This window comes from Tamandua tetradactyla, chromosome 21 (assembly GCF_023851605.1).
Source record: "Tamandua tetradactyla isolate mTamTet1 chromosome 21, mTamTet1.pri, whole genome shotgun sequence".
NCBI classification, from domain to species: domain Eukaryota; kingdom Metazoa; phylum Chordata; class Mammalia; order Pilosa; family Myrmecophagidae; genus Tamandua; species Tamandua tetradactyla.
Window position 1 is genome coordinate 19,360,457 of NC_135347.1, and position 27,076 is coordinate 19,387,532.

General features: G+C 38.0%; 2 protein-coding genes across 6 annotated transcripts in view; one reads left to right on the forward strand and one right to left on the reverse strand.

The window, feature by feature from the left end:
- The window catches only part of SLC25A46 (solute carrier family 25 member 46), a 198,499-nt gene that overhangs the window by 32,206 nt on the left and 139,217 nt on the right, over positions 1–27,076 (reverse strand). For 2 of the 4 annotated variants that reach the window (XM_077139003.1, XM_077139004.1), the window contains exons 1-4: positions 6,741–6,849; positions 5,600–6,218; positions 3,107–3,149; positions 1,889–1,946 (exon numbers count right to left, since the gene is read on the reverse strand). In XM_077139003.1, coding sequence (XP_076995118.1) covers positions 1,889–1,946; positions 3,107–3,149; positions 5,600–5,888 — 390 coding nt within the window. In that variant the 5' untranslated portion in view covers positions 5,889–6,218; positions 6,741–6,849. Of the gene's footprint in view, positions 1–1,888; positions 1,947–3,106; positions 3,150–5,599; positions 6,219–6,740; positions 6,850–27,076 lie in introns of those variants that run through there. The other 2 variants (XM_077139005.1, XM_077139006.1) reach the window with 2 other exon arrangements.
- Positions 26,251–27,076, forward strand: part of TMEM232 (transmembrane protein 232) — a 341,832-nt gene continuing 341,006 nt past the window's right edge. The window contains exon 1 of one of the 2 annotated variants that reach the window (XM_077139001.1): positions 26,251–26,353. The gene's annotated coding sequence lies outside the window, so the exon portion shown is untranslated. The other variant, XM_077139002.1, reaches the window with a different exon arrangement.

Sequence of the window (27,076 nt, forward strand, 5' to 3'; positions counted from 1 at the left end):
ATCACCTATTAAAAGTACAGTATCCTGAAGATTTATGTATAATATATTTAGTGAAGTAGAATATACACTAATGAAAGTCTTGTTTAATATTTATGTTTCCTTAAACCAAAATTACATTCAGTGTGGCAAAATGCTGATACCATTTAACATATAAGAACTAAGTACTCAGGAAACAGGAAATTCATGCCTCCCAACTCATGCTTATTTTAGGCAAGCATTTTTCAAACTATAGGCTGCAACTAATTGATGAATTGTGAAATCAGTTAAATAGCCCAGAACCAATATCTATTAAGTGAAATGTGTATCACACATTCTAAAGGTATTATTTCACAAACAGTGTTTAAATTACTCATATATATACATACACTGGTTCACAATGTATATTGCCACAATGTAAAACAGATGTCTAGAATATGTTTTGGGGCATATGAACTATCTATAGTATTTAAACAGCTGTTTATCTACATAAATTTATTTTTTCAGTGCTAAGCATGAATAGTCAAATTTGTAACAATTTACATCTTTTCTAACTCTAAAGTTAGTTATATTATAGTAGAGCAGTGTGATCTACTGAACCCCAAGGACCACATTACCCCTTTTAAAAAAAGCCAAAAATTACTTTCTTAATGATACTAAGGCATCATTTGCCTTTTTTTCATTGTGTTGACATTTTCACTGATGGTAAAAAAAGAATTGGTGGGTAAAACTCCTGGATCCTTTGCACAAATCAAGGCAATGACATCAAACCGTATTTCTGTACTTATTATATTCTTTACTTCAATCCACTTAGTCATGGGAGGGTGGGGAAAACCATTTTCACTTAAGAATGTCCTTGATGAAGCAGTCCAAATTATTCATCTTATAATATCTCAGCCATTGTTGCATAAGAAAATAAGGTAGCTTTCTTGAGGAAAAGCACTTTACGACTGAGTTCTAAGCTGAACTAACCACTTTTGTTATGGAATAACATTTTTGTTTTTTTAAAAAAAAAAACTGACAAACTAGTTATTCACAGTTGGGCAAAGACATTTTCTTGAAAATGAACAAAAGTAAGATTGTCAATAAAAAACAACAATCAATAGCATTTGCAGCCAATGATAAATATGAGTTTTCAAGCAAAAATGAGAATTTTGGAAAACTTGTATCCATCATAAAGAGCTTCCCAATACTTCAACACTTTTCTGGTAATACTGATGGTGATTTTAATGGAGGTGATTTTTAATGATTTTAATGAAGGTGATTTTTTTAAGATTGTATAATCATATGTCTTAACATTTGGAAGATCTATATAACAAAAAAAACATTCAAGAGATAATTTTAATGTAACAGAGCATAAAAAGTTCATCGATTAACCAAAAAGGTCATTGACGTGCTTTCAGATTTCACACTGCTTTTTTTTTTTTTAAGAAACTACCATTTATTATCACAGTAGTATCAAAGAATAACAATGATTATCTAAAGGGTATACTCCTCCTTTACTCAACTATAACTTTCGTGTTTCTTTCAAAAACACCTGCTGCTAACAGATTGACTGCAGAAGTAGACATGATAATCTAGCTGTCTCTAATGCAACATTAAATTATTTTTCATAAAACATTATTTGTTAATATATTTTATTATTTTTAATGTATCAAATAAATATTTTAAAATTTCCTGTTTTAATTTTTGATATGGCAAATATTAATAAAAAATCATAAATGAAAGTTATCTGGGTCCTCAATCATTTTTAAGATGTTAAAGAGGTCTTGAGACCAAAAAGTTTGATAAGTGATAAAAATTTTGAAACATTTTACGCAGAACAAGTGGTTATACAATCTCATGCTATTTGGGTTTATACTTCAAATCAGGGTTAGCGTGAGTTTTAAAACATCTTAGAAATTACACTTACCTGGCATTGGCGGCGTAGAACAATGCAAGGATGGGCCAGTACATTTTCTGTAAAGAGGCTATAAAAATAATTTTTATACATGTGTGTATGACACACATATACATATAACATATAACAGCCAAATTTAATTTACAACATAGATATATGTAACCAAATTATTCTTGCCTGAAGAATCATGCAATTTTTTATTTTCCACTGCCAATTAAAAAGGTTTTTAAAAACATTTACAGATGTGTGCAAAAGCATTTCACTAGTAAAAAGTTCAATATGAAAAGAACTAAAGACAGATCTGTAAACTGGTAACCAAGTGGAGCAATATATAATGTTAACATCTATAGTAAAAGACAAAGCTAGATCTCCATGTGCTCCTTTCTCAGATATTTTATATGCCCTTCTCCTTTGCTTTCAGAAGATGTCCTAGAAACAAAGTTCCTATTAGCAGAGCCATCTGTTCTACACATATCAATTTTGATTTTGATATACTCTGCACTTAAGTTAGAGTTTTTACTGATCATATTAATCAACTACTATTTTATGTATTAAATATATCTTCTGAAAACATTCACTAAAAAATGGGCTTAAATGTCCTACAGCTGTGGGCTTAAGGCACTAATAGTGACTTATGGGTGCACATGCACACAGACACACATACATATGTAATCCTAATATAGCAAATGAACAAAAGTTCATTAAGTATAAACAGTGAGGCTAAAGACAAATTAACTCTAATAGAAAGAAAAACTTTAATACACAAGTTTTATTTCCATTGATACTAACATTCTAACATTTAATTATGCAAATAAAGTCAATTTTTTCTTGATTGAAATGTTTAAAAAACTGACAGTCACTCTAGCATGAAATGTGAGCCTTGGGTATTTCCAGTAATTTTTGAACTGGTATTCACTGAAGATCACAACAGTCAAGGCTGAAGAATTTCCTTAACAAAATTGATTATTAGGAATAAAGAAATTACTATATTCCATACACAATGATTTTGTAATTATAAAATTGTATGATTATTCTCTATGCTTTCTGGGAAAAAAATTCAAGTTATAGATTTTACATAATGATCATTGGTCTTCAAAATAATAATCAATATTTAATCTACTGTTCCTAAGAATATTCCTAATGAAAGCAATACTAATCATTAAACATTATAAATTAAAGAAAAAACTTTAAATAAAAAGTTAGATAAAATATCTTTAAATAAAACATTACCTTGCAAGTCCAATACCAAATCCAGCAAATCTATTCAACTGCTCTAAAAGAGAAGGGATATGAGTACTCATAACCAATGTTTAGGTTTACTGTAGAAAAAATTCTTTCCTTTTATTAACAGGCTGTTTTGTTAAACCCCAAATCTCAACGTCAAATTCTGCTATGCACAAGGAAGGTAATCCAAATAAGTGAAATACTCTATTGAGGCTTGTGATAACTTACAAGGTATAAAGACCTTGCAAAAGTACAACCACTCTGTAGCTCCAACTCATTGTTGCCATGTGAGAGTGTGTGCCAAGAGTTTCTATGCTTCAATTGTTCTAAAAGCATGTTCACATTTTTATATAAAATCTTCCAATCTTTAAACATTGAAAACTATTTCAAAAAACATTAAAACATTGTGTGGGTCAAACTAAACAGGACCGCAGGTAGAACCTAAAGGTTAACAATTTTCAACTTTTGATTACAAATGGTTTTAAATTTTTTGCCATGAAAGGCCCTGACTGATAACACCAAAAACTTTACTCCCAAATTGTAAAACTACCTATTCACTGGTACGGTGGAGACCACCTATGTTAACCAATAATCTCAAGTAAAACACCTGTAAATATTAACTTGAAAGAGTATGTAGTGGGTAAATACAGTTTTCTTCTTCCCTGTCTCTCCAAGATTTAAATATTTGTCTCTGTTGCACATTACTAACTAGGATATATGTGCTATAGCTGATGGCATTTCTGGAGAAATTTACAGCTAGAAATATTCTATGCAAAATGGAAAAATCTTTCCCCTTGACTAAAGAACCCAAAATAATAATGGTGAAATAACACATTAAATTTCAGCTATAATGAAATATTCACAAGGAATTTTCTATCTCTGCACTTTCAAATAAAGCAATGCTCTCACTATTCCCTTAAAATCAGAACAAGGCCATGTAAGCATATTGCTGGGGAAACTTTGGTTCATTTCTGCCTTGAAAAATATACAAGAGAGTCACAGAAAGTTTTTGCACAGTTAAGGGCTTTCATCTTTTCAGATTTTCCTATTTTGTATTTATAGATCAACCCCTAATACTAACAGAATATTCTGCTGATTTTTTCTGAAAGGCATTAGGAAGCTTATTATTTTTAATAAGTGTAAGTCTTTCAGGCTCTATCTTTCTTGCAAAGTTACACTCACCAGCCTCTTAATTACTGCCCCAAAAAACAAAAAAACCTAGTTTTATTAATGGATGCCTTCTTATTGTCATGAAAGCATAATTCATGAAAACAAAAAGACATATGCTTTACTGCCCTAGAAGATAATTGGGTAGTAATTGTGTGTGCATTTTCAGGTATTTAATTTATAAGTTATAAAAGCTTTCCAGTAGTCTTTTGGGATCAGTATAACACAAATGAAAGAAAACTAGGTAAGAGTAAAAAGTTTGTTCTGTGGCAGTAAGTCAGTCGATGATCCTCCTTCATATTCTCAATTGCTTACTGGATGATGTTTAAAGTCCATTTCTCCCACAAATAAATAATTTCAATGTACTTCCAAGTCAAAATCAAGGAAATGAGAATAAAATTGAGGTCTGGCATATATTTAATAGTTAATGATATCAGTCATCTATTATTCTAACAATTTCAAGAGAATGGGAAGAGGCAGGCATTATTTTCACTTTATGAATTAACAAAAAAAGTTGAGAATATTTAGAAAACAGCGTTGCAATTGAAATACAGGTTTCCTACAGGGAATAATTATGTCTTGATTCTGGCCATATCTTAAAATTGTATCAAAGTTTCTAACTCTTCAGTGGAGTTTTTAGGTCTGAAGAAGGAAAGTACAAGAGGTGAAACGGGAAAACAGACACTACTCCTACGAATAAAATGGAAAAGAAAATGAATACTTTAAAGTGTGTGCCACATACTGCACTGGGCATTCACCACTCACAACTCCTTCTACTTAGTACTCACAAAGCCCTGAGTTATTATTCTATCTGTCTTAGAGAAGAAAAAATTGGGAGCTCACAGAAGAAATTCACTTAAAGTCGCTCAGCTTGTAAGTGGTAGACAGCGAGGTTTGAACACAAGTGTCCCTATGCTGAAAATCCTCTTCTCTTTTCAGAACACAAAGCTAAAAATAAAATAAATGAATAAACAAATATCAAAGAAACAAACTTTGCCGTCAAAACGAATTAAATATTCTTCACATGATTCCGAGCAAATAGCAAATAACCCTATTTCCTTCTTTGCTGTCTCAGGCCATGGGCTGTAATCTGCCAAAATTGCTCAGAAGTCCTACCATCCACCCCGTGGTAGGACAGGTGTCTTTTTTGGAGGTGATCCGGAGAAAACGTTTGTGTGAGGAAGAGGGCGCGAGGAGGGCAGAGGGTGTGGCACGCAAAAGGCCGAGAAAGGGTCGGAGGCAGCTCTCTCCGCTCGGCTTCCTGGGTTTGCAGGCCGCGATCTGCGGCTCCGCCACCCTACCCACCCCTTCCTGAGACCCCATTCCCCTCACCGCTGCTCTGTCCCCGCACGCCGCCGCCGCCGCTACCGGGAAAGAGTTCCTCTACTGGCCCCTCGAGCGGGGTAGACGCAACTGGAGGGGCGTAGGGCGGGCTCTTCTCGCCCCAGTGCAGGTTGCGACTGCCCGGGATGTCCGGAGGAGTGGTTACCCAGTGGCTCAGGTCCGAGGAAGTGCTGAAGGACCTTGCGGGGAAAGCGCCGCTGCCTCCAAAGCCCTGCTCGTCCCGGGCGCCACCCCGGTAGCCCAAGCCATCAAATCCGTCCGGCCGTCGTGGATGCATCGCAGCCGAGACAGAACGAGGCGAGCGCTCCAGGGGCCCAGCACCACCCGGACCACGGCGACCTCGAGCCGCACAGCTCCTTCGAGGCCCTCACCTCGTTAGGGGAATTCTGACAACCGGAAGTCACATTGCAAACCCGGATGTTCTGGATGCACGTGATCGTAGCCTCTTCCGGTGACCGCTAGCTTCACGGTTGCCTGGGAGACGCGGCGGCAACCTGGCACCAACTCCTAAAACTTTGCCATCATTAGGGAGGAGGTGGGAAGATAATCCGGGGTTAATACAACGCGGTACCCAAGACACGCTGTAAAGACGGGTGGGAGGTGCGGCCTGGATGGGAGGAGATCGAATAAAGTGTCTCTGTGAGAGGTCATAACGCGCTGGTGAACTTGACCGGGTGATCTCGGCCAGAAGTGCCCGCCCCCACCAACACACACACACACGCGCGATCAAGATTTAAGTCTTTTCTGTCTTCACTGGTGGGGCCTCATTCGCCTAAGGATTAGGTTACAGTTGCGGGGTGTTAGTTACTTTCCCCCTAATTTGTTTCTCGCACTTAAATTTTTGAACAAAATCTGAGAGATCTGGTTCGACCCACGGATGCTATGGACGACTGGAGCAAGCAGCTAGGAAAGTGGACGTCGAAGGAGAAAGGATCCTCCCACGCGAAGACAAAAGTATCCTCCAGAATTTAGGATTTACGTATTTTTGTTGTTTTAAAGCTACAAAACAACTACAAATAGTTTTCTGTACTATTTTTTTCTGGTGCAATAAGATCCCAGCAATATCTTTCGAAATCGGGACCCTGGCTGAAAAATTAAAAGGAATTCTGGGGCGAGCCGCGCCTACTACCTGTTTTCCTGAGCTTCATGGATTCTTGAGACAGAGCTCTCCTTTGGTTCTGACCGAGCCTTCCATGGGTTCCTCCTGCGTCTCTTCTTACCCACCGCAAGCCCAGGATTCCGAAGGGGTTCGGAAGAGAACGCTGACACACTATTCACAATCTTCCAGACGCGAACTTCAATTTTAAATTGAAGTCATAGGCAATTTCATTTTGAAAGGCTTGACATCCTTAAACTAAATTGAGTTGGGATGAGGCTCTCAATATACATACCTGGTATTACTTGAGAGCTACTACCAAATTACTGAGTGACTAATACCAAATCTGATACTGAGTCTGGTATCTTTATATATACATATATTTCTGTCACTTTGGAATGGTGGTTCCAAGGATGAGATTGGCTCAAGTCCTAAAATTATTGTTTATTAAAAGAAGAAGGGGAAGACGGCCTAAGTGTGTGTATGTGTGCTTTTAATTTAAAAATAGTGACATCCCACAATTTCACATCCACATCAGTGGAGAAAGCATGAAGTATTAAAGGAGGACAAGTGGGTAACTAGTCAAGAGCTTACTCCCAAATAAATTCCAACTGTAAAATGTATTTTCTTTTTTAGAAAGATTAAATAGATGAATTTTTTTCAGGTAGTGAATTAGAATACTGTTAGGAGTGACAAAGTTTAAACTCATTTAGGAAAACACTAATAAATTTGACTATATAAAATTTACATTTCTGTTGTTTTAAATGAAAAAGGAAAAATAAAGTTGAAAGACAAGCCACAAACATGGAAAAATTATGTTTTTACATGTTACAGACAGCAATTAATATAAAAAGAACTGTTACCAATAAAGGCAAAAAGGTAGAAAATATGCAAAAGATGTGTAGAGACATTTCATATAAAAAGAAATGCAAATGGGCAATAGTCACCTGAAGAAAATGTCTGAAGTGTAGTAATTGAATAAAAACAAATATAAATCATGTTTCACCTACTGAAATGACAATATTTAAAAGGAAAAGTACACATTGTCATAAAATATGAGAAGAAAGTAGCTCTCATTCACTTCTGGAGTGCTATAAAACCTAATAAGATTTTGATGGTGAGCAGTTCAACATATATCAAAAACCATAAAAACATTCTTATCTTTGGACAGCTAAGTCTTAGGAAATAAATATAGGGTGCATTTATTTATTTACATGCATGTTCATGGAAAGATTTTTTATAATAGGAAAAATGGCAGGAATCGAAATATAAAATATAAAAATAGTACATCTATATGTATGTATACCATGTAATGGCATTTTTTAAACTTTTATTGTGTACTATAGCATATATACAAAGCAAAGACAAAAAAGCAATTGTTTTCAAAGCACTTTTCAACAAGTAGTTACAGGACAGATCCCAGAGTTTGTCATGGAATAGAAAACCATCATCTCAGATTTTCCCTTCTAGCTGCTCCAGAACATAGAGACTAGAAAAAATATTTTTTTATCATCACAATTGAATTTTTGTGTGTGTGTAAAAAATAACATGCTTACAAAAAAGCAATAAGTTTCAAAGCACATTGTAACAATTAGTTGAACAGATTTCAAAGTTTGGCACAGATTTTTACTTCTAGCTGCTCTGAGATACTGTAGGCAAAAAGAAATATCAACATAATGATTCAGCAGTCATACTCGTTTGTTAAACCTACCTTGTCTGCATAACTCCACCATAACCTTTGATCTTTCTCCCACTCTTCAGTGGCATTTGGGCTATGCCCATTCTAACTTTTTCATGTTGGAAGGAGCTGTCAATAATAAGGGGTAGGGATGTAGAACTAGCTGATGTTCTGGAAAGGCCGGCCCCTCTAGGTTTCAGGACTTCTAATCAAAATATATTTATTGAGCACTGACCCTGTGCCAGGTAATTTTACAGGCAATGGGGACAGAGTGGTGAAAAAGCCATAGAAAGTCCCTGCATTTTAAACTGGCATTCTAGTTAGGAGGACAATTATTAAATGATATGTATTGTGTCACATAATGAAACAAACATATACGGCAATGTCAGGTAATGACAAAGTATTATATATAAACAAAAAATTAAGCAAGTGATAGAAAACTTAAATTTGGTGGTTAAGGAAGGCCTGTCTTAGGAATGACCTTTGAACCATGACCTGAATGAAGTAAGCTATGTGTGGATATCTGGAAGAAAACTTTCTACGGAGAGTTTAGTATAAATAAGGCCCTGACAACAAGCTAGCTAGCCAGTGATCAAAGGGGAAAGGAATAGGAAATGAGAGCTAAAAGGCAGGCTTGGGGACAGCTCTTGGAGCATTCTAGATAACAAACAAGAATTTAGTGGAGGTTTTTACTGAGACTAAAGGAGAGACATGACCTGATTGATATTTTAGAAGGATTGACCTGGCTTCTTTATGGTACAAGGGGAAAGTCTTCTCTATCTAATAGGCTATAATAAGCTGCTGAGGCAAGTGATGACAAACTTCATGACAAGTGGTCTAGAGTGAGAGTGGTGAAGGAGGTGAACTGAGTTGAGAGTAAGCATGTTTGAAGATCACATTATAAATGGATAACAAATGATGTGAAAATATTCATCTTAAACTAAAAACATGTACAACATGATTTCACTTTGTAAAATCAATGATACACATGCATTAGAGAGATGTGTACCAAATGATAAGATTATTATACCTTGACAGTGGATTAGCAAATGTGTTTTATTTTTATACTTTGCATTTTCTAATTGCTCTAAAATAACCTTTTATTTTTTACTTAAAAGGGAAAGTATTTTTATATCAATAGAGCAGCTTTAACTATAGACAAAGCATAAAGAGCTTCCTGGATTACTGTTCTCATGATTCACATGGCATTCAATAAGCTATTCTAAAGCACTATGGCAGTCCTGTCACCTTATAGTTTCCAAAACCTTTCTGAAATAATGGAACTGAAATGGCCCATGGTTTATAATTTTGAATTTGTTTGGGAAACTTATAACACATGTATTTAAACATGTAATTCCCTTTAGTATTTAAAAAGAGTGGCCAACATGAATTTGATGAGAAAAACTGTATAATATTTAATAATAGTATTATTACCTATTGTGGCATAACAAATTACCCCAAATTGAACACCTCAAAACAACAAACATTTATCATCTCATAGTTTTCACAGTTCAGTAATTTGAGAGTGGCTTAACTAGGTGGTTCTGTTCAGAGTCTCTTATGAGGTAGCAGCCAAGGCTTCAACTGCAACTGCAGTCATTTTAGACTTGATTGGGTTTGACTTGGGCTAGTGCATCCACTTTCAATATATCTTAGATAGCTGAGAAGGCCTCCATTTCTTGTTGGCTGTTGTTAGGATGTCTCAGTTCCTTGCCTCATGAAGCTTTCCATTGGATTGCTTTGGGTGTCCTTATGACATGACAAGTGGTATCTTCCCTGAACAAGTAATCTGAATGAGAGGGCAAGGAAGAAACCACAATGTATTTTGTGACCTAACCACACATCATCACTTCTGCCACATTCCATTCTTAAGAACTGTGTTGCTAAGTACAAAGGAGAAAGGTGTTAGATTCTATCTGTTGAAAGAAGAGTTTTCAAAGATTTTGCATTTATATTTTTAAATCAGCACAATAAAAAAAAAATTATATAACAAATATTGGGTCAGCATAGTTGAAGGCACCAAAATGAAATATTTAGACAAATTTTCACATAACTTCTTTTTCTAGTAAATAGATATGAAGAATTAGTTATCCTTGAAAATAATCACATGATAGAAATACTTACATTCATAAAATAGTTAAATAAATATTTTATAAAGTCCAGTCATTTTTAAATTAGAATTAAGCCGACCCTTGAATGAAGAATAAGCAGAGTACATTGACAGTTTTCCAGAGTTGTAACAGAATGACTGCTAAACAAAAGTAAAGAATAAGCAGGCAATTCATTTCTGTTACCACTTTATTTAAATAGTCTAGGACAGAATGAACTTGGCCTACAAGATAAAAGTTATCTACATTTTACTTCATGAATTCATGCAGCAACATTAAGCATTATCCATCTAACAACATTTAGTGAACAACTATGTGCAAGTTACTATATTAGGTAGTGTAATGCAACTATGTATTATTATCGAGGATGTATTTAATGGCATTTAAAATATTTTATTTCTAGGGCAGGCCAGAGTGCTCAGCAGGCAGAGTTCTTGCCTGTCATGTCAGAGACCCGGGTTCTTTTCCCAGTGCCTGCTCATGTAAAAACAGAAAAACAAAAAAAAAACAACAAAAAAATTATTTCTAAAAGAAGTTGAAATGGATAAAACAGAAAATATTTTTTTTTATTTTTATTTATTTTTTTTATTATTTTTTTTATTAATTAAAAAAAGAATTAACAAAACAATTAGAAATCATTCCAATCTACATGTACAATCAGTAATTCTTAATAACATCACATAGTTGCATATTCATCATTTCTTAGTACATTTGCATCAATTTAGAAAAAGAAATAAAAAGACAACAGAATAAGAATTAAAACAATAATAGAAAGAAAAAAAAACAAAAAAAACAAAAACAAAAAACCTATACCTCACATGCAGCTTCATTCAGTGTTTTAATATAATTGCATTACAATTGGGTAGTATTGTGCTGTCCATTTCTGAGTTTTTATATCCAGTCCCGTTGTACAGTCTGTATCCCTTCATCTCCAATTATCCCTTCTCTTTTTTTTTTTTTTTAATTAACGGAAAAAAAGAAATTAACCCAACATTTAGAGATCATACCATTCTACACATGCAATCATTAATTCTTAACATCATCACATAGATGCATGATCATCATTTCTTAGTACATTTGCATTGGTTTAGAAGAACTAGCAACATAACCGAAAAAGATATAGAATGTTAATATAGAGAAAAAAATAAAAGTAATAATAGTAAAATCAAAACAAAACAAAACAAAACAAAACAAAAACCTATAGCTCAGATGCAGCTTCATTCAGTGTTTTAACATGATTACTTTACAATTAGGTATTATTGTGCTGTCCATTTTTGAGTTTTTGTATCTAGTCCTGTTGCACAGTCTGTATCCCTTCAGCTTCAATTACCCATTGTCTTACCCTGTTTCTAACTCCTGCTGAACTCTGTTACCAATGACATATTTCAAGTTTATTCTCGAATGTCCGTTCACATCAGTGGGACCATACAGTATTTGTCCTTTAGTTTTTGGCTGGATTCACTCAGCATAATATTCTCTAGGTCCATCCATGTTATTACATGGTTCATAAGTTTATCTTGTCTTAAAGCTGAATCCATTCTGCCATTCTATGTCTTTTGATTGGGAAATTCAGTCCATTAACTTTTAGTGTTATTACTGTTTGGATAATATTTTCCTCTACCATTTTGGCTTTTGTATTATATATATCATATCTGATTTTCCTTTTTTCTACACTTTACTCCATACCTCTCTCTTCTGTCTTTTCGTGTCTGACTCTAGTGCTCCCTTTAGTATTTCTTGCAGAGCTGGTCTCTTGGTCACAAATTCTCTCAGTGACTTTTTGTCTATAAATGTTTTAATTTCTCCTTCATTTTTGAAGGACAATTTTGCTGGATATAGGAGTCTTGGTTGGCAGTTTTTCTCTTTTAGTGATTTAAATATATCATCCCACTGTCTTCTAGCTTCCATGGTTTCTGCTGAGAAATCTACACATAGTCTTATTGGGTTTCCCTTGTATGTGACAGATTGTTTTTCTCTTGCTGCTTTCAAGATCCTCTCTTTCTCTTTGACCTCTGACATTCTAACTAGTAAATGTCTTGGAGAACGCCTATTTGGGTCTATTCTCTTTGGGGTGCGCTGCACTTCTTGGATCTGTATATTTAGGTCTTTCATAAGAGTTGGGAAATTTTCAGTGATAATTTCTTCCATTAGTTTTTCTCCTCCTTTTCCCTTCTCTTCTCCTTCTGGGACACCCACAACACGTATATTTGTGCGCTTCATATTGTCATTCAGTTCCCTGATTCCCTGCTCAAGTTTTTCCATTCTTTTCCCTATAGTTTCTGTTTCTTTTTGGAATTCAGTTGTTCCATCCTCCAGTTCACTAATTGTAGCTTCTGTCTCTTTAGATCTACCATTGTAGATTTTTCCATTTTTTCATTTTTTCTTCTTTGTCCTTCACTCCCACAAGTTCTGTGATTTGTTTTTTCAGATTTTCTATTTCTTCTTTTTGTTCAGCCCATATCTTCTTCATGTCCTCCCTCAATTTATTGATTTGGTTTTTGAAGAGTTTTTCCATTTCTGTTCGTATATTCAGCATTAGTTGTCTCAGCTCCTGTATCTCATTTGAACTATTGGTTTGTTCCTTTGATTGGGCCATATCTTCAATTTTCCGAGCGTCATCCATTATTTTCTGCTGGTGTCTGGGCATTTGATCAGATCTCCCTGGGTGTGGGACCCAGCTGGTTGAAAGGTTTTTCTGTGGAATCTCTGGGCTCTGTTTTTCTTTTCCTGCCCAGTAGGTGGCGCTCGTGGCGGTCGTTTGTCTGCAGGGCAGTCGGCCCGGGAAACCGCGCATGGAGGCGGGGGTCGCTGGCCATGGCTTGGGGGAGTGCCGGTCCAAATTGCCCAGCTGGCCTGAGACGCCAAGCGTGACGGGAGGGCCCCGCTATCCAATGTTCCCAGTCAGACCGGGGAGCCACGTGCGTGGAGGGGACCCCAGACGCCAGCCACCCCAGCCGGGAAAACGTGCGCCCCTCGGGTATCTCACCGCAGTGGATTCTCCCTACCCGTTCAGCCGTTCCAGAATGGGGTACGCTGTCTTTTTTGGTCTCTGTCGTGACTCCGGGAGCTGTTTTGTATTGTTTCTGTTTCTTTAGTTGCTTTTCTGGAGGAGGAACTAAGACCCGCGCGTCTTACTAAGCCGCCATCTTCTCCCGATAAAACAGAAAATATTTTTAAACAATACAGTTTTTTTTTACATGTTACAGCAATCTAATATATTAAATTTAACCCTGATTATATTGTTAGGAAAGTTAGATAAAATATATTCACTATCTAAATACTTAATAGAATATGCACAGTAAGTAACAATAACTGAGAGTGTTTTCTGTTGTGAAATTGATGTACATATTTTTTTCACTGCTATGTTTAATATCCATTAGAGGTCGAAGTATCCACCTCACAAAAGATATGCCCATAGTCTTAATCTCTGTTCCTGGGGTATGAGCCCATTTGTAAATAGGACCTTTTGAAGATGTTAAGATGTGCCAAAAAGAGTCAAGGTGGATCTTAATGGGTACTATTGGAGGCCTTATAAAGAGAGGAAACTCAGATGTAGTCAGTTAGAAGCCGGAAACCAGTAGAGCCAGAAGTCAGAGAAAACCATAGAAGGAAACAAAGAACATCGCTGTATAAAGGACTTCCATCACTAGAAGTTTCCGAGTACCGGAGAAAACATGGTCTTGCTGACATCTTGACTTGGATTTCTATCCTTTAAAACCATGAGACAAGGGATACAAGGGTAGTTCCGTGGTAGAATTCTCTCCTGTCATGCAGGAGACCCAGGTTCGATTCCTGGTCCACGCACTTCCCCCAAACAAACAAACAAGCAAAGCAAACAAATGAGCAAAAATCACCAAATGGTGCTGCAATAACGGGATATTCACATGGAAAAATAATGAAATGTGATCCCACCATAAAGCATATATAAAAATAAAAATTAAAAAACCGTGAGACAATAAATGCTTCATGTTTAAGCCAGCCCATTGTGTGGTATTGCCAGAACAAATTAAGACAATGCAATACAAATGTAAAATTGAAACCTTGTTTTACCAAATGACCCATTTAAATATAATATCACTTAAGTTTTAATTACCTTTCCTATCTCTATTTTTTTTTAAAGAAATTTACTGAGGTATAGATATATATAATAAACTGCAAACACCTAATGTGTACTATTTGGTAAGTTTTGATATCTTTATATATTCATGAAACCATCACAGTAATCAAGATAAGTATCATATTTATCACCTCCATAGAGTTTCTTTGTGCTCTTTTTTAAAAATATATTTTTATTGACAAATCTTCACACATATGCATTCTATACATGGTGTACAGTCAATGGCTCACAATATGATCACATAGTTGTGTATTCATCACCATGATCATTTTCTTAGAACATTTGCATCACTCCAGAAATAGAAATAAAGAAAAAAAGAAAAAAAACAATATACACCATACCCCTTACCCCTCCATCTCATCGACTACTAGTATTTCCATCTACTCAATTTATTTTATACTTTGTCCCCCCTATTATTTATTTATTATCCATATATTTTTGCTCATCTGTCCATACCCTGGATAAAAGGAGCCTCATCATAAGGTTTTCACAATCACAGAGTCACACTATAAAAGTTATATCTTTATACAGTCATCTTCAAGGAATCAAGGCTACTGGAACACAGCTAAACCGTTTCAGGTACTTCCCTCCAGCCACTCCAGAACACCATAAACTAAAAAGGGATATCTATATAATGTATAAGAATAATTTCCGGTAAAATCTCTCAACTCTGTTTGAAATCTCTCAGCCACCGAAATTTGTTTTGTATAATTTCTTCCTTCCCCCTTGTAATGGTCAGTTTCATGTGTCAACTTGGACAAGTGGTGGTTGGGCAAATGCTGGCTTGTCTGTTGTGATGAGGACATTTCATAGAATTAAATCATGATCATGTCAGCTGCATCCACAGCTGATTCCATTTGTAATCAGCCAAGGGGCATGTCTTCTGCAATAAGTGATACTTAATCTAATCACTGAAAACCTTATAAGGAGGATTCAGAAGAGACAGGCTCTTCCTGTTTTGGCTGGTGAGCCTTTCCTGTGGAGTTCGTCCAGACCCTCCATCGGAATCGTCGGCTTCACAGCCTACTCTGTGGATTTTGGACTCTGCGTTCCCACGGTCACATGAGACACTTTTATAAATTTTACATTTGCAAGTGTTCCCTGTTGATTCTGTTTTTCTAGAGAACCCTAACTAATACATATTGGTACCAGCAGTGGTTCCTAAGAAACAGAATATTAAAAATGGGTTTTTATGAATGGTTTTCTACTCTGACTGGACTCAAAGACACTAAGGACTCTGATTCCCATAATCAGAATGACACTCCCAATCCATGGAGTGAGTTGGCAAAAGAGTCAAAATATCACCATTCGATTCTCCTAATGCTTTGCTTGTACGAAGCCAGACTCTGGGGGATAATATTTTTGACACCTTTATAGAGTTTTGTAGAAATAAGAGGTATGGAGATGTTGGTTGGTTGTTGTTAGATACACTGGCAACATTAAGGGTTGAAGGGACGGACTTAAGGCTTCAAATGAGAAGCTTAAGCGCCCTCGGGAAAGATGGAGACATTTCTATGAGTATCCTGAAGGAAAATCTTATTTCCTGTAGCTGTGGACTTGAGATCTCTGAAAATCAGACCCAGAATCTTATTGTTAGAGTAGCAACTTTACAACGTAAACTGAAATCTCAATCTTGCATGTTGTCTGCCATTAAAGTGAGGGCATTGATTGGAAAGGAGTGGGACCCTGAAAAATGGGATGGTGACATATGGATTAATAATGATGTCGGGGGTGAAGTTGAAGCCCTAGATCATGCTGAGTCTTCTCTAGATAACTCTGTAATAGTTTGCACTGAGGACATAACCGCCCCACCTCCAGCCTGTCTTGAGGAGTTGTCCACCCAACCTCCTCCTGAAGAGATTAGCCTTGGAGTGATTAATCCTGTTTCACCAGATGAAACTGCAAATGAAGTCCCTGAAGCAAATGGCTTGGAAGATATTTCTAATTCTTTTCATGACCCACCTCCACCACCCCTCATTTCTTCCAGACCTATAACTAGACTAAGGTCCCAAGAGGCCCCTAAAGATGAGGTACAAAGTTTCACACATCAGGAGGTACGTTATACTTCAAAAGAACAGTGTGAGTTTTCCAATCGATATAGACAGAAATCAGGAGAATATGTGTGGCAGTGGATTTTAAGGGTGTGGGATAATGGTGGGAGGAATATAAGGCTGGATCAGGCTGAATTTATTGATAAGGGCCCACTAAGCAGAGTTTCTGCATTCAATGATATAGCTCGAGCAGTGAGAAAAAGTATTAATAGTTTGTTTGGATGGTTGGTTGAAACATGGATCAAAAGGTGGCCAACATTACCTGAGGTTGAAATGTCAGAACTGCCCTGGTATAATGTAGATGAAGGGATCCAGAGGCTTAGAAGGTTTGGAATGTTAGAGTGGATTTATCATGCAAAGCCTGCTCTCACACCCCAGGAATGTCCGGAAGATGCACCTTTTACCAGAACAGTGAGAAATAAATTTGTGAGACTAGCACCATCATCCCTAAAGAGCTCTGTGGTTGCACTTCTCTGTAGGTCAGATATTGCTGTAGAAACTGCTGTTACTGAGCTGGAATCCTTAAACACAATGGGAATGACAGGATCCCAGGTTGATAGAAGCCAGGTGGCAGCACTTAATCTCCAAAGACAGCATGTAGACGTGGCTAACATAATAGACAGCAAACTCAAAGCAGGCATCAAAATTATATGACACGCAGAGATATGTGGCATTGACTAGTAAATCATGGGGTACCTACAAATACAATAGAAGAGCAGTCTACTTAATTCTTGTTTGAGCTGTATAAACAAAAGAGATCTAGGTCAAGTGAACAGAAGTCTAACCCGAATTATAAAAACACAGAGTCACAGCCCCTTAATCAATTTCCAGACTTGAAACACTTTACAGACCCAGAGCCCCTTGAAGGAAAGTGAGGACCCTTTGGGGGAGAACCCTGTTACACTGCCACAAATTTATACTGTTAATCTTCCTCCAAGCCTTCCCCAAGGAGACCCACGGCTTTTTTTTACCAGGGTAACTGTGCATTGGGGAAAAGGAAATGATCAGATATTTCAGGGATTATTAGACACTGGCTCAGAAGTGACATTAATTCCAGGGGACCCAACACATCACTCTGGACCACCAGTCAGAGTGGGGGCTTATGGAAGCCAGGTGATCAGTGGAGTTTTAGCTCAGGTCCATCTCACAGTAGGTCCAGTGGGCCCCCGGACCCATCCTGTAGTTATTTCCCCAGTTCCGGAATGTATAATTGGCATAGACATACTGAGCAACTGGCAGAATCCCCACATTGGCTCTCTAACTCGTGCAGTAAGGGCTATTATGGTAGGAAAGCCCAAGTGTAGGCCTCTAGAACTTCCTGTACTGAGCAAAATAGTAAATCAGAAGCAATACCTGATTCCTGGAGGGATTGCAGAGATTACTGCCACTCTTAAGGACTTGAAGGATGCAGGGGAGGTGATTCCCACCACATTCTCATTCAACTCTCCTATTTGGCCTGTGCAGAAAACAGATGGGTCTTGGAGGATGACAGTGGATTATCGTAAGCTCAACCAGGTGGTAACTCCAATTGCAGCTGCTGTTTCAGATGTGGTATCATTGCTTGAGCAAATTAATACATCCCCTAGTACCTGGTATGCAGTTATTAATCTGGGAAATGCTTTCTTCTCAATAGCTATTAGTAAGGACCGCCAGAAACAGTTTGCTTTCAGCTGGCAAGGTCAGCAGTATACTTTCACTGTCCTACCTCAGAGGTATATCAGCTCTCCAGCCTGATGTCATAATCTTGCTTCAGGGACCTTTAACATTTCTCCCTCCCAAGAGGCATAATACTGGCCCATTATATTGATGATATCATGTTGATTGGACCTAGTGAGCAAGAAGTAGCAACTACTCTAGATTTACTGGTAAGGCATTTGTGTGTCAGAGGATGGGTGATAAATCCAACAAAAATACAGGGGCCTTCCACCTCAGTGAAATTTCTAGTTGTCCAGTGGTGTGGGGCATGTCGAGATATCCCCTCTAAGATGAAGGATAAGTTACTGCATCTGGCCCCTCCTACGACCAAAATAGAGACACAACACCTAGTTGGTCTTTTTGGATTTTAGCGACAACATATTCCTCATTTGGGTGTGCTACTCTGGCCCATTTATCAAGTGACCAGAAAAGCTGCTAATTTTGAGTGAGGAACTGAACAAGAGGAGGCTCTGCAACAGGTCCAGTCTGCTGTACAAGCTGTTCTGCCACTTGGGCCATATGATACCAAGGCCATATGATGCAGGAAGTGTCAGTGGCAAATAGAGATGCTGTCTGGAGCCTTTGGAAGGACCCTATAGCAGAATCACAAGGCAGACCCTCAGGATTTTGGAGCAAAACCTTACCATCTGCTGCATATAACTACTCTCCTTTTGAGAAACAGCTTTTGGCCTACTACTGGGCCTTAGTAGAGACAGAATGCTTAACCATGGGCCACCAATTTACCATGAGACCTGAGTTGCCCATTATGAGCTGGGTGTTGGCTGACCCACGAAGCTATAAAGTTGGGCATGTGCAGCAGCTCTCTATTGTAAAATGGAAATGGTATACATGGAGATAGGGTAAGAACAGTTCCTGAAGGCACAGGTAAGTTACATGAAGTGGCTCAAATGCCCATGGTTTCCACTTCTGCCACATTACCTTCTCTTTCCCAGACCAGAGCTATGGCCTCTTGGGGAGTTCCTTACAGTGAATTGACTGAGAGAGAAAACTCGGGCCTGGTTTACAGATGGTTCAGCACAATATGCAGATTCCACCTAAAAGTGAACAGCTGCAGCATTACAACCCCTTTCTGGGGTGTCCTTGAAGGACAGTGGCAAGGGGAAATCCTCCTAGTGGGCAGATCTTCGAGCAGTGCGCCTGGTTGTTCATTTTGCTTGGAAGTAGAACTAGCCAGAGGTGTGTTTGTATACTGACTCATGTGCTATTGCTAATGGTTTGGTTGGATGGTCAGGGACTTGGAAAGACCATAATTGGAAAATTGGTGACAAAGAGGTCTGGGAAAGAATTATGTGGATAGACCTTTCTGAGTGTGCTAAAAACATGAAGATATTTGTGTTCCATGTGAATGCACACCAGAGGGTGACTTCAGCAGAGGAAGATTTTAATAATCAAGTGGATAAGATGACCTGTTCTGTGGATACCAGTCAGCCTCTTTCCCCAGAAACTCCTGTCCTTGCCCAATGGGCTCATGAACAAAGTGGTCATGGTGGTAGGGAAGGAGGTTATGCATGGGTTCAGCAACATGGACTTCCACTCACCAAGGCTGACCTAGCTACAGCCACTGCTGAGTGCCCAATCTGCCAGCAGCAGAAACCCACACTCAGCTCCCGATATGTCACCATTCCCCAAGGTGACCAGCCAGCTACATGGTGGCAGGTTGCTTACATTGGACCACTCCCTTCATGGAAGGGGCAGCGATTTGTTCTAACTGGAATGCACACATACTCTGGATATGGCTTTGCTTTCCCTGCACGCAATGCTTCTGCCAAAACTACCATCCGCGGGCTTACAGAATGCCTTATCCATCATCGTGGTATTCCACATAGCATTGCTTCGGATCAAGGAACACACTTCACAGCAAATGAAGTGTGGGAATGGGCACATGCTCATGGAATTCTCTGGTCTTCCCATGTTCCCCATCATCCAGAAGCAGCTGGATTGATAGAATGGTGGAATGGCCTTCTGAAAACTCAATTACGCTGCCAGCTAGGTGGCAATACCTTGAAAGGCTGGGGTAATGTTCTCCAGGAAGCTGTATATGCTCTGAATCAGTGTTCCCTGTATGGTGCTGTTTCTCCCATAGCCAGGATCCATGGGTCCAGGAACCAAGGGGTGGAAATGGGTGTGGTACCACTCACTATTACCCCTAGTGATCCACTAGGAAAATTTTTGCTTCCTGTCCCTGTGACCCTGAGCTCTGATGACTACAGGTTTTAGTTCCGAACAGGGGAGTGCTTCCTCCAGGAGAAACAACAATGATTCCACTGAACTGGAAGTTAAGACTGCCACCTGGTCACTTTGGGCTTCTTATGCCACTGGATCAACAAGCCAAGAAGGGGATTACATTATTGTCTGAGGTAATTGACTCTGACTATCAGGAGGAAGTAGGACTGCAACCACATAATGGTGGTAAAGAAGAGTTTCATTGGTAGTGGCAGGACTACCAATGGCTGTGAAACTTCAGGAATGATGGTTTGGGTTACTCCACCAGGCAAAGAACCACGGCCAGCTGAAGTGCTTCCTGAGGGTAAAGGGAACATGGAATAGGTAGTGGAAGAAGGTAGTGAAAAGTATGAACTTCGACCACATGATCAGTTATAGAAACGAGGAATGTAATGCTGTTTTGTTCATGTTATACTATTTAAGTTGTAAGATATCAAGTTTAAGAATGAATATTACCCAAGGATTTGCTCCCTATTCTGGAGAGATTTAATGTGTTTCTAGTTATATGCAGGACAGTTGAGTATTGTTAGGTGTTAGAAAAAAAAGGTGTGTTTTATTGTTTTTTTATTTAGAAATTAGGTATGGTTTAAGGTGGTATGTATAGTTGGCAAGTTGACAAGGGGTGGACTGTCATGGTCAGGTTCATGTGTCAACTTGGACAAGTGGTGGTTGGGCAAGTGCTGTCTTGTCAGTTGTGATGAGGACATTTCATAGAATTAAATCATGATCATGTCAGCTGCATCCACAGCTGATTCCATTTGTAATCAGCCAAGGGGCGTGTCTTCTGTGATGATTTTTGTTTAATCTAATCACTGAAAGCCTTATAAGGAGGATTCAGAAGAGACAGGCTCTTCCTGTTTTGGCTGGTAGCCTCTCCTGTGGAGTTCATCCAGACCCTCCATCGGAGTCGTCTGCTTCACAAACTACTCTGTGGATTTTGGATTCTGCGTTCCCGCAGTCATGTGAGACACTTTTATAAATTTTATATTTGCGAGTGTTCCCTGTTGATTCTGTTTCTCTAGTGAACCCTAACTAATACACCGCTTTTGGTCAAGAAGTTTTTCTCATCCCTTGACCACTGGGTCCTGGCTCATCTCACACAGTGTCAGGGAGATTTACACCCCTGGGAATCATGTTCCACATAGTGGGGAAGGCAGTGAGTTCACCTATCAAGTTGGTGTAGAGAGATTGAGAGGCCACATCTGAGCAACAAAAGTTCCCTGGAAGTGACTTTTAGGCCTTATTTTAATTAGGCTTAGCCTATCCTTTGCAGGAATGTTTCATAGGGGTGAACTCCAAGATCGAGGGCTCAGTCTTACTGATGTAGTTGTCACCACTGTTTGTGAGACTATCAGAACTTCTCCAAATGTGGAAATTGAATATTTCCTCTTTTCTCCCCAGTCTCCCAAGGGGATTTTGCAAATACTTCTTTATTCACTGCCCAAATTACTCTGGGATATATCTGGACATCACGTTAATCTGGACAAACCAATAAAATCTCACTCCATATTTAGGATTCCACTAATCTTTTGTGGAATACTTATGGTGTATTATGGTATTCAACTAAACTGACTACACAGGTTAAATTAGGTAATGCACTACCCCAAATAAAAATTTTGTACCAAATAAACAGGTCTCCCTTTGGTTTCACACAGCAGTTGAAGTGTTAAAATCTCTTTTACAACAATTTAGTGAGCACTCACTATGCAGATTATTTTACATGAAATTTTGATAAGTGCTATGTAAAGGGGTTAATCAGAGTGCCACAAAAAGATTGAACTGTGACCCCAGGTTATCCTGAGAGAGAAGGCCATAGAATTGGAAGGCTTCTAGAAGGACGTGGCTCCCATGGTGAATATTTCACTTAGGATTCTTTCCGTTATAAATGACAAACTTAATGTGCTACATTAAAAGCAGGCGATATATCAAAGTAATAGCCAGGGCTTATAGTTTTGATGGAAGGCTGAAAGACAGGCATGGAATGTGAACAGGAACAAATGTTGCTCTGGAAGGCCAAGAAATAGGAAATAACATGACCGTCTTGTCTTTTTTTTTTTTTTTTTCTGCATGGGCAGGCACCAGGAATCAAACCCAGGTCTCTGGCATGTCAGGAGAGAATTCTGCCACTGAGCACTGCCCCATGACTGTCTTTTGATGGGAAAAATTTGATAAGGATGCTTGTTGCATTGCCCTGAACGTGACTATTGCTACTTCTACTTGATCAAAATTCAGAGTCCTAGGTTAGAGTATCCACTTGGCCAAGACTATTCATATTTTGAGTTCTGAGAGGACAGATATCATTGTAGCCTTTCTGCCTAATATAACTTCTGTAGTGGAAGATGGGATAATGTTTCTCATTCAGATTACATATGACAAGGAATTCCTCCAGATAGCATGGAAGGAGGATCAGATGCTGCAAGGCAAACACCAACAACTATCCAATGTCTGAGTCTTGATATGAGGTAGTGTGTGTTGGGATATTGGGGGCACAGTGGAGTGTGTGTGTGTGTGTATGTGTGTGTGTGTGCATGTGTGTAGTAGCAGTGGCAGGGGTGAGTAGGTATTATTTTAGACAGAGAAAGAGTGTGTATAAAGTTATTATGATGGAACAACTTATACTGTGTTCAGGAAACTTAAAAGAAGTTGCTATGACAAAAATGTGGAGTGTGAAAAGAAGAGTGGTTAAATAAAATACAACTGGAGAAGTAGGCAGTTTTCGAAAGCAGAATTGTGCCATTCTAAGGTCTTTAGAAACATTTTCACATGCTGAGAGAATTAAGTGCCATTTCAGGATTTTAAATTTGGAATAAAATAACTAGATTTGAGTTTTCAAAAATTCTGTGGATGGTGGATTAGGGGGAGAAAGGGAAGATAAGATTTTGTTATTTTTATTTTTTCTTATAAAATTTTTACTATTTCTTTTTTTTTAGATTATTGTGTTTCCTATCTGCTTACCATTTTTTCTTGACTCTAAGGTTATACTGATATTACCTGAAAAAATGTTAAATTATTATGCCTTACTTTTACATCTTAATCCCTCTGAATTTATTTTTGCTATGTTGTGAGATAGTGGTGCAAATTTGTTTTCTTCCAAATTGTGCCCAAACTCTTTACTGCTTTTCCTTACTAAATTGTTCTACTGATAAATATGGACCAATAACTTAAAGGATTTTCCTGTAAGTTTTAATATATGAGGTTTTAGTTTCCTAAGCTGCTCAAGCAAATACCGTATGATGCATTGGCTGAAACAATAGGAATTTATTAGCTTAAGGTTTTGAAGCTAAAAGAAAATACTTGCTTTCTTCCTGAAGACTGGGGTTTGGGGCTGGGTACCTGAGATCCTTGGCTCCTCTGTCACATGGCAAGGCACATGGCAGCCTCTTTTGGCCTCTCCCTTCTCAAATTTTAGGTTCATTGGTTTCAACTTCAGGCTGTTCCCTCCGTGGCTCATCCCCACCCTACACAGTTAAGAAGGTGGGCCACACCTTCTTAACCAAAGTAACCTTCTCAAAAGGTCCTAGTTAAAATAGGTTCACATTCACAGGAATGGATTAGATTTAAGAACATGTTTTTCTGGAATCATATAGCTTCAAACTACCGCATATGATAAACCAAACACTCTTCTTGTTTTCTTAATTTTCTTGACTAGTCTGCCATTTATTCCTCCAAATAAACTTTAAAGCCATTCCATTCTTTACCCCTGTTCAGTCAAAACACACATAAACACACAATTTAGGACACTTGCATAAAATTTATATACCAACCTTAAGAAGTCAGATTTTTTATTTAAATGCTTTTTTGAGGATTCATTTTTCTATTTGCTGGGGTCTGTAGTTATGCCACTAAATATTCTTGTCCAAAAACAGGATTTGTTTTTCTCTTTTTGAGATCTGTCATTCAGTGTATGGTGTGAATTCAGGATCTAACTCAACCCTTCACCCCACCCCTACAATAGCAGAACATCTTTATTTTACTCTTCTTTATGAAAAATGACAAATATCCCCTTTCCTTTCTCGTACTTCATTATTTTAACCTGGATTTAAAGAGCTATAAATAGATAATTTCTTTTGAAAATTTTTGCCATGCGATTTTGTGGCCATGAGAAAATTGTTCAGGTCTATCTGGTTTAAAACTCACCATCAGTTCTTTCATTTCTACATTTTCAGCTCTTAATTTTGATGTGTCTGCCCTTTAAGTGGTTTATTTTGAGTGGTTTAATTTTAAAGTGTACCAGGAGAGGGGGAGGAATTGTGAATTCTTCCTGGTATAAAAATATGTCTCTAGATTCTTAGTAGAATCACCAACTTCTTTTTATATAATAGAGAAGAATTTTTTGGTCAATCTGCTTCTTATTTCTTTGTGAATAACTAGTTAACAATTTGTATTTTTTATGTTTTTAACATTTCTCCTACATCTTTTGAGGAAAAAAAATCAGACTATTTTTATGTGCAGCAGCTTTTCCATATTAATTTTATTTGGAATATGATAAGCACACTTCATCTGCTGCCTCAGGTCTTTTTTTGGATCAAAAAAGTTTTCCTTTTTTCCCTTATTAATTTTTTGATCTTATGATTTTAAAAATTTGTTCTCTTTTTTTGAAGCACATTATATTTAGGTTGGTGCTTGAGGATCTGATCTCTAAGACATACTTATTATAGTTTTTCTCAATAATTTAATTTTTCTTACTCTCAACTTACTGATGAAATGGGAAGGTTATGTTTCAGAAAAGCCTGGTATCAGATATTGAAATTTTGCTCATAAATACGTGGTCAAAAGAGAACAAGCAAATAAGATTTATTTGTTTCATATTACAGACGGTATCGTAATTCAGAATTGCTGTATTTCAAGTTTACATTGGCTAAATTCTCTGTTGAAATTTTAAATTGTTTTTTTGTTTTTGTTTTTTTGCATGGGCAGGCATCGGGAATTTAATTTTTTTAAGGCTATTTTCTTCACCAGGACAACCCTTGCATATTAGCTGGATTTAATCAGAAATGATTTTTCCTTTTTCTTCCATATACTTAAAAAAAAAGTGAACATTTGTAGAATGTATCAACCTACTCGCCCACTGGTAGACATAGGAATTTTATAAGACTTAAATTAGATAATTTTATTGGTTAATAGCTTTAAAAAGAGACATTCTTTTGCGTTCGCATAGCCCCCTAGCGTTCATTACGTAGGAGAACACTGCGTACTTTGCTTACAAGGATAGAGGACGACTCCAGATTTCCTATGTAAAAGTGTAAGAGCAACAAAAGACAAACAAGAATGAACAAAAAAATAAATAAATAAAATAAAACAAAATAAAAGTTTAAGAGCAGCAATTTGATTTAAAAAACATAGCTACTTTTGTATAGCAGGCGTACTTTTTAATTTTTTAAGTGTAGATTCTATGTTTTGGCGAAGCTTTGGAGGAAAAAGAAAAATGTGTAGAGATACAAGAGAACTGCCAAGCCTTGCCGCGGCTACTAGCTGGATAGTCCACGTAAGTGCAGTATATAAGATGGATCATTACTACCTGTGTGAGATTTATTTGAAAGGTTAAGAAAATCTTTCACAAACATTGCATTTATTTTTTCGAAACTGAACACAAATGTAGCGGAGGCGGGGAGGGAAACACGGCATTGCCCCTAAAGTCGCGATTGGCTGCGCCCGGGGCCCGCGTGGTAGGAGAGCAAAACCTTCCGGCTCCAGAGCGACGCACGCGGCGTCCCTAGCAACCAGCTCGGCCCCGAGCGACCCCGAGCGCCGCGGTGAGTGAGGGCCAGGCTCTGCTTCCTGTAATGGCTTGGGAGCGAAGGTTATTGCCACATTCACCATCTCGGGACAAACGAAAAACCCCACAAATGGGAGTACCTAGCATCCTTTCTTAGGGTCCCACCGCTCCGGCTGTTGGGATGAGCGTCTGCCGCCCGCGCCCCCTGCCCAGCCCCGCCATCTTGCCGCGCTGGACTCTAGGGGGTCTGCGTGGAAACCCTTGGGTGAGGTGGAAGGAGGGAGATGGGGGATCAGCCCCGGGCCATTTGTCAGGGAGGTAACTTTCTGCTGGGGAGGCTAAAGGAGTTAGGCGACTTGCTTAGTGCCGTCAACTGGGGTTTTCTTTTTATTTCCTCTGAACTTAGTGGCTTGGGGCCAGTCTTTAATTCAGAAGCCTGACGCTTTGGGACTTCAAAAGAGAAAGTTCAAAATTTTGAGCAGAGAGTGTGTGTGAAGTACACACACCCTGATGTTGTGTTGTGGGTACAAAATAAAAGGATTTTTGAAAGGCAGTTTATCTGGAGAAAAGGATGCGAGTACTTGATTAAAGAAAAATTCCTGGACGGGTGTAAAACAGTGGTATGATTCCCTTATTTGCCCTATGTTGTTGGGTCTCAGTGGACTCTTATCTTTTCAGTTGTCTTTGGTCAAATTGCCCTTTATTCCTTAAGGTTATAGTATAACTTTTGAGTTCCCTAATACAAGACTTGATGTTATTT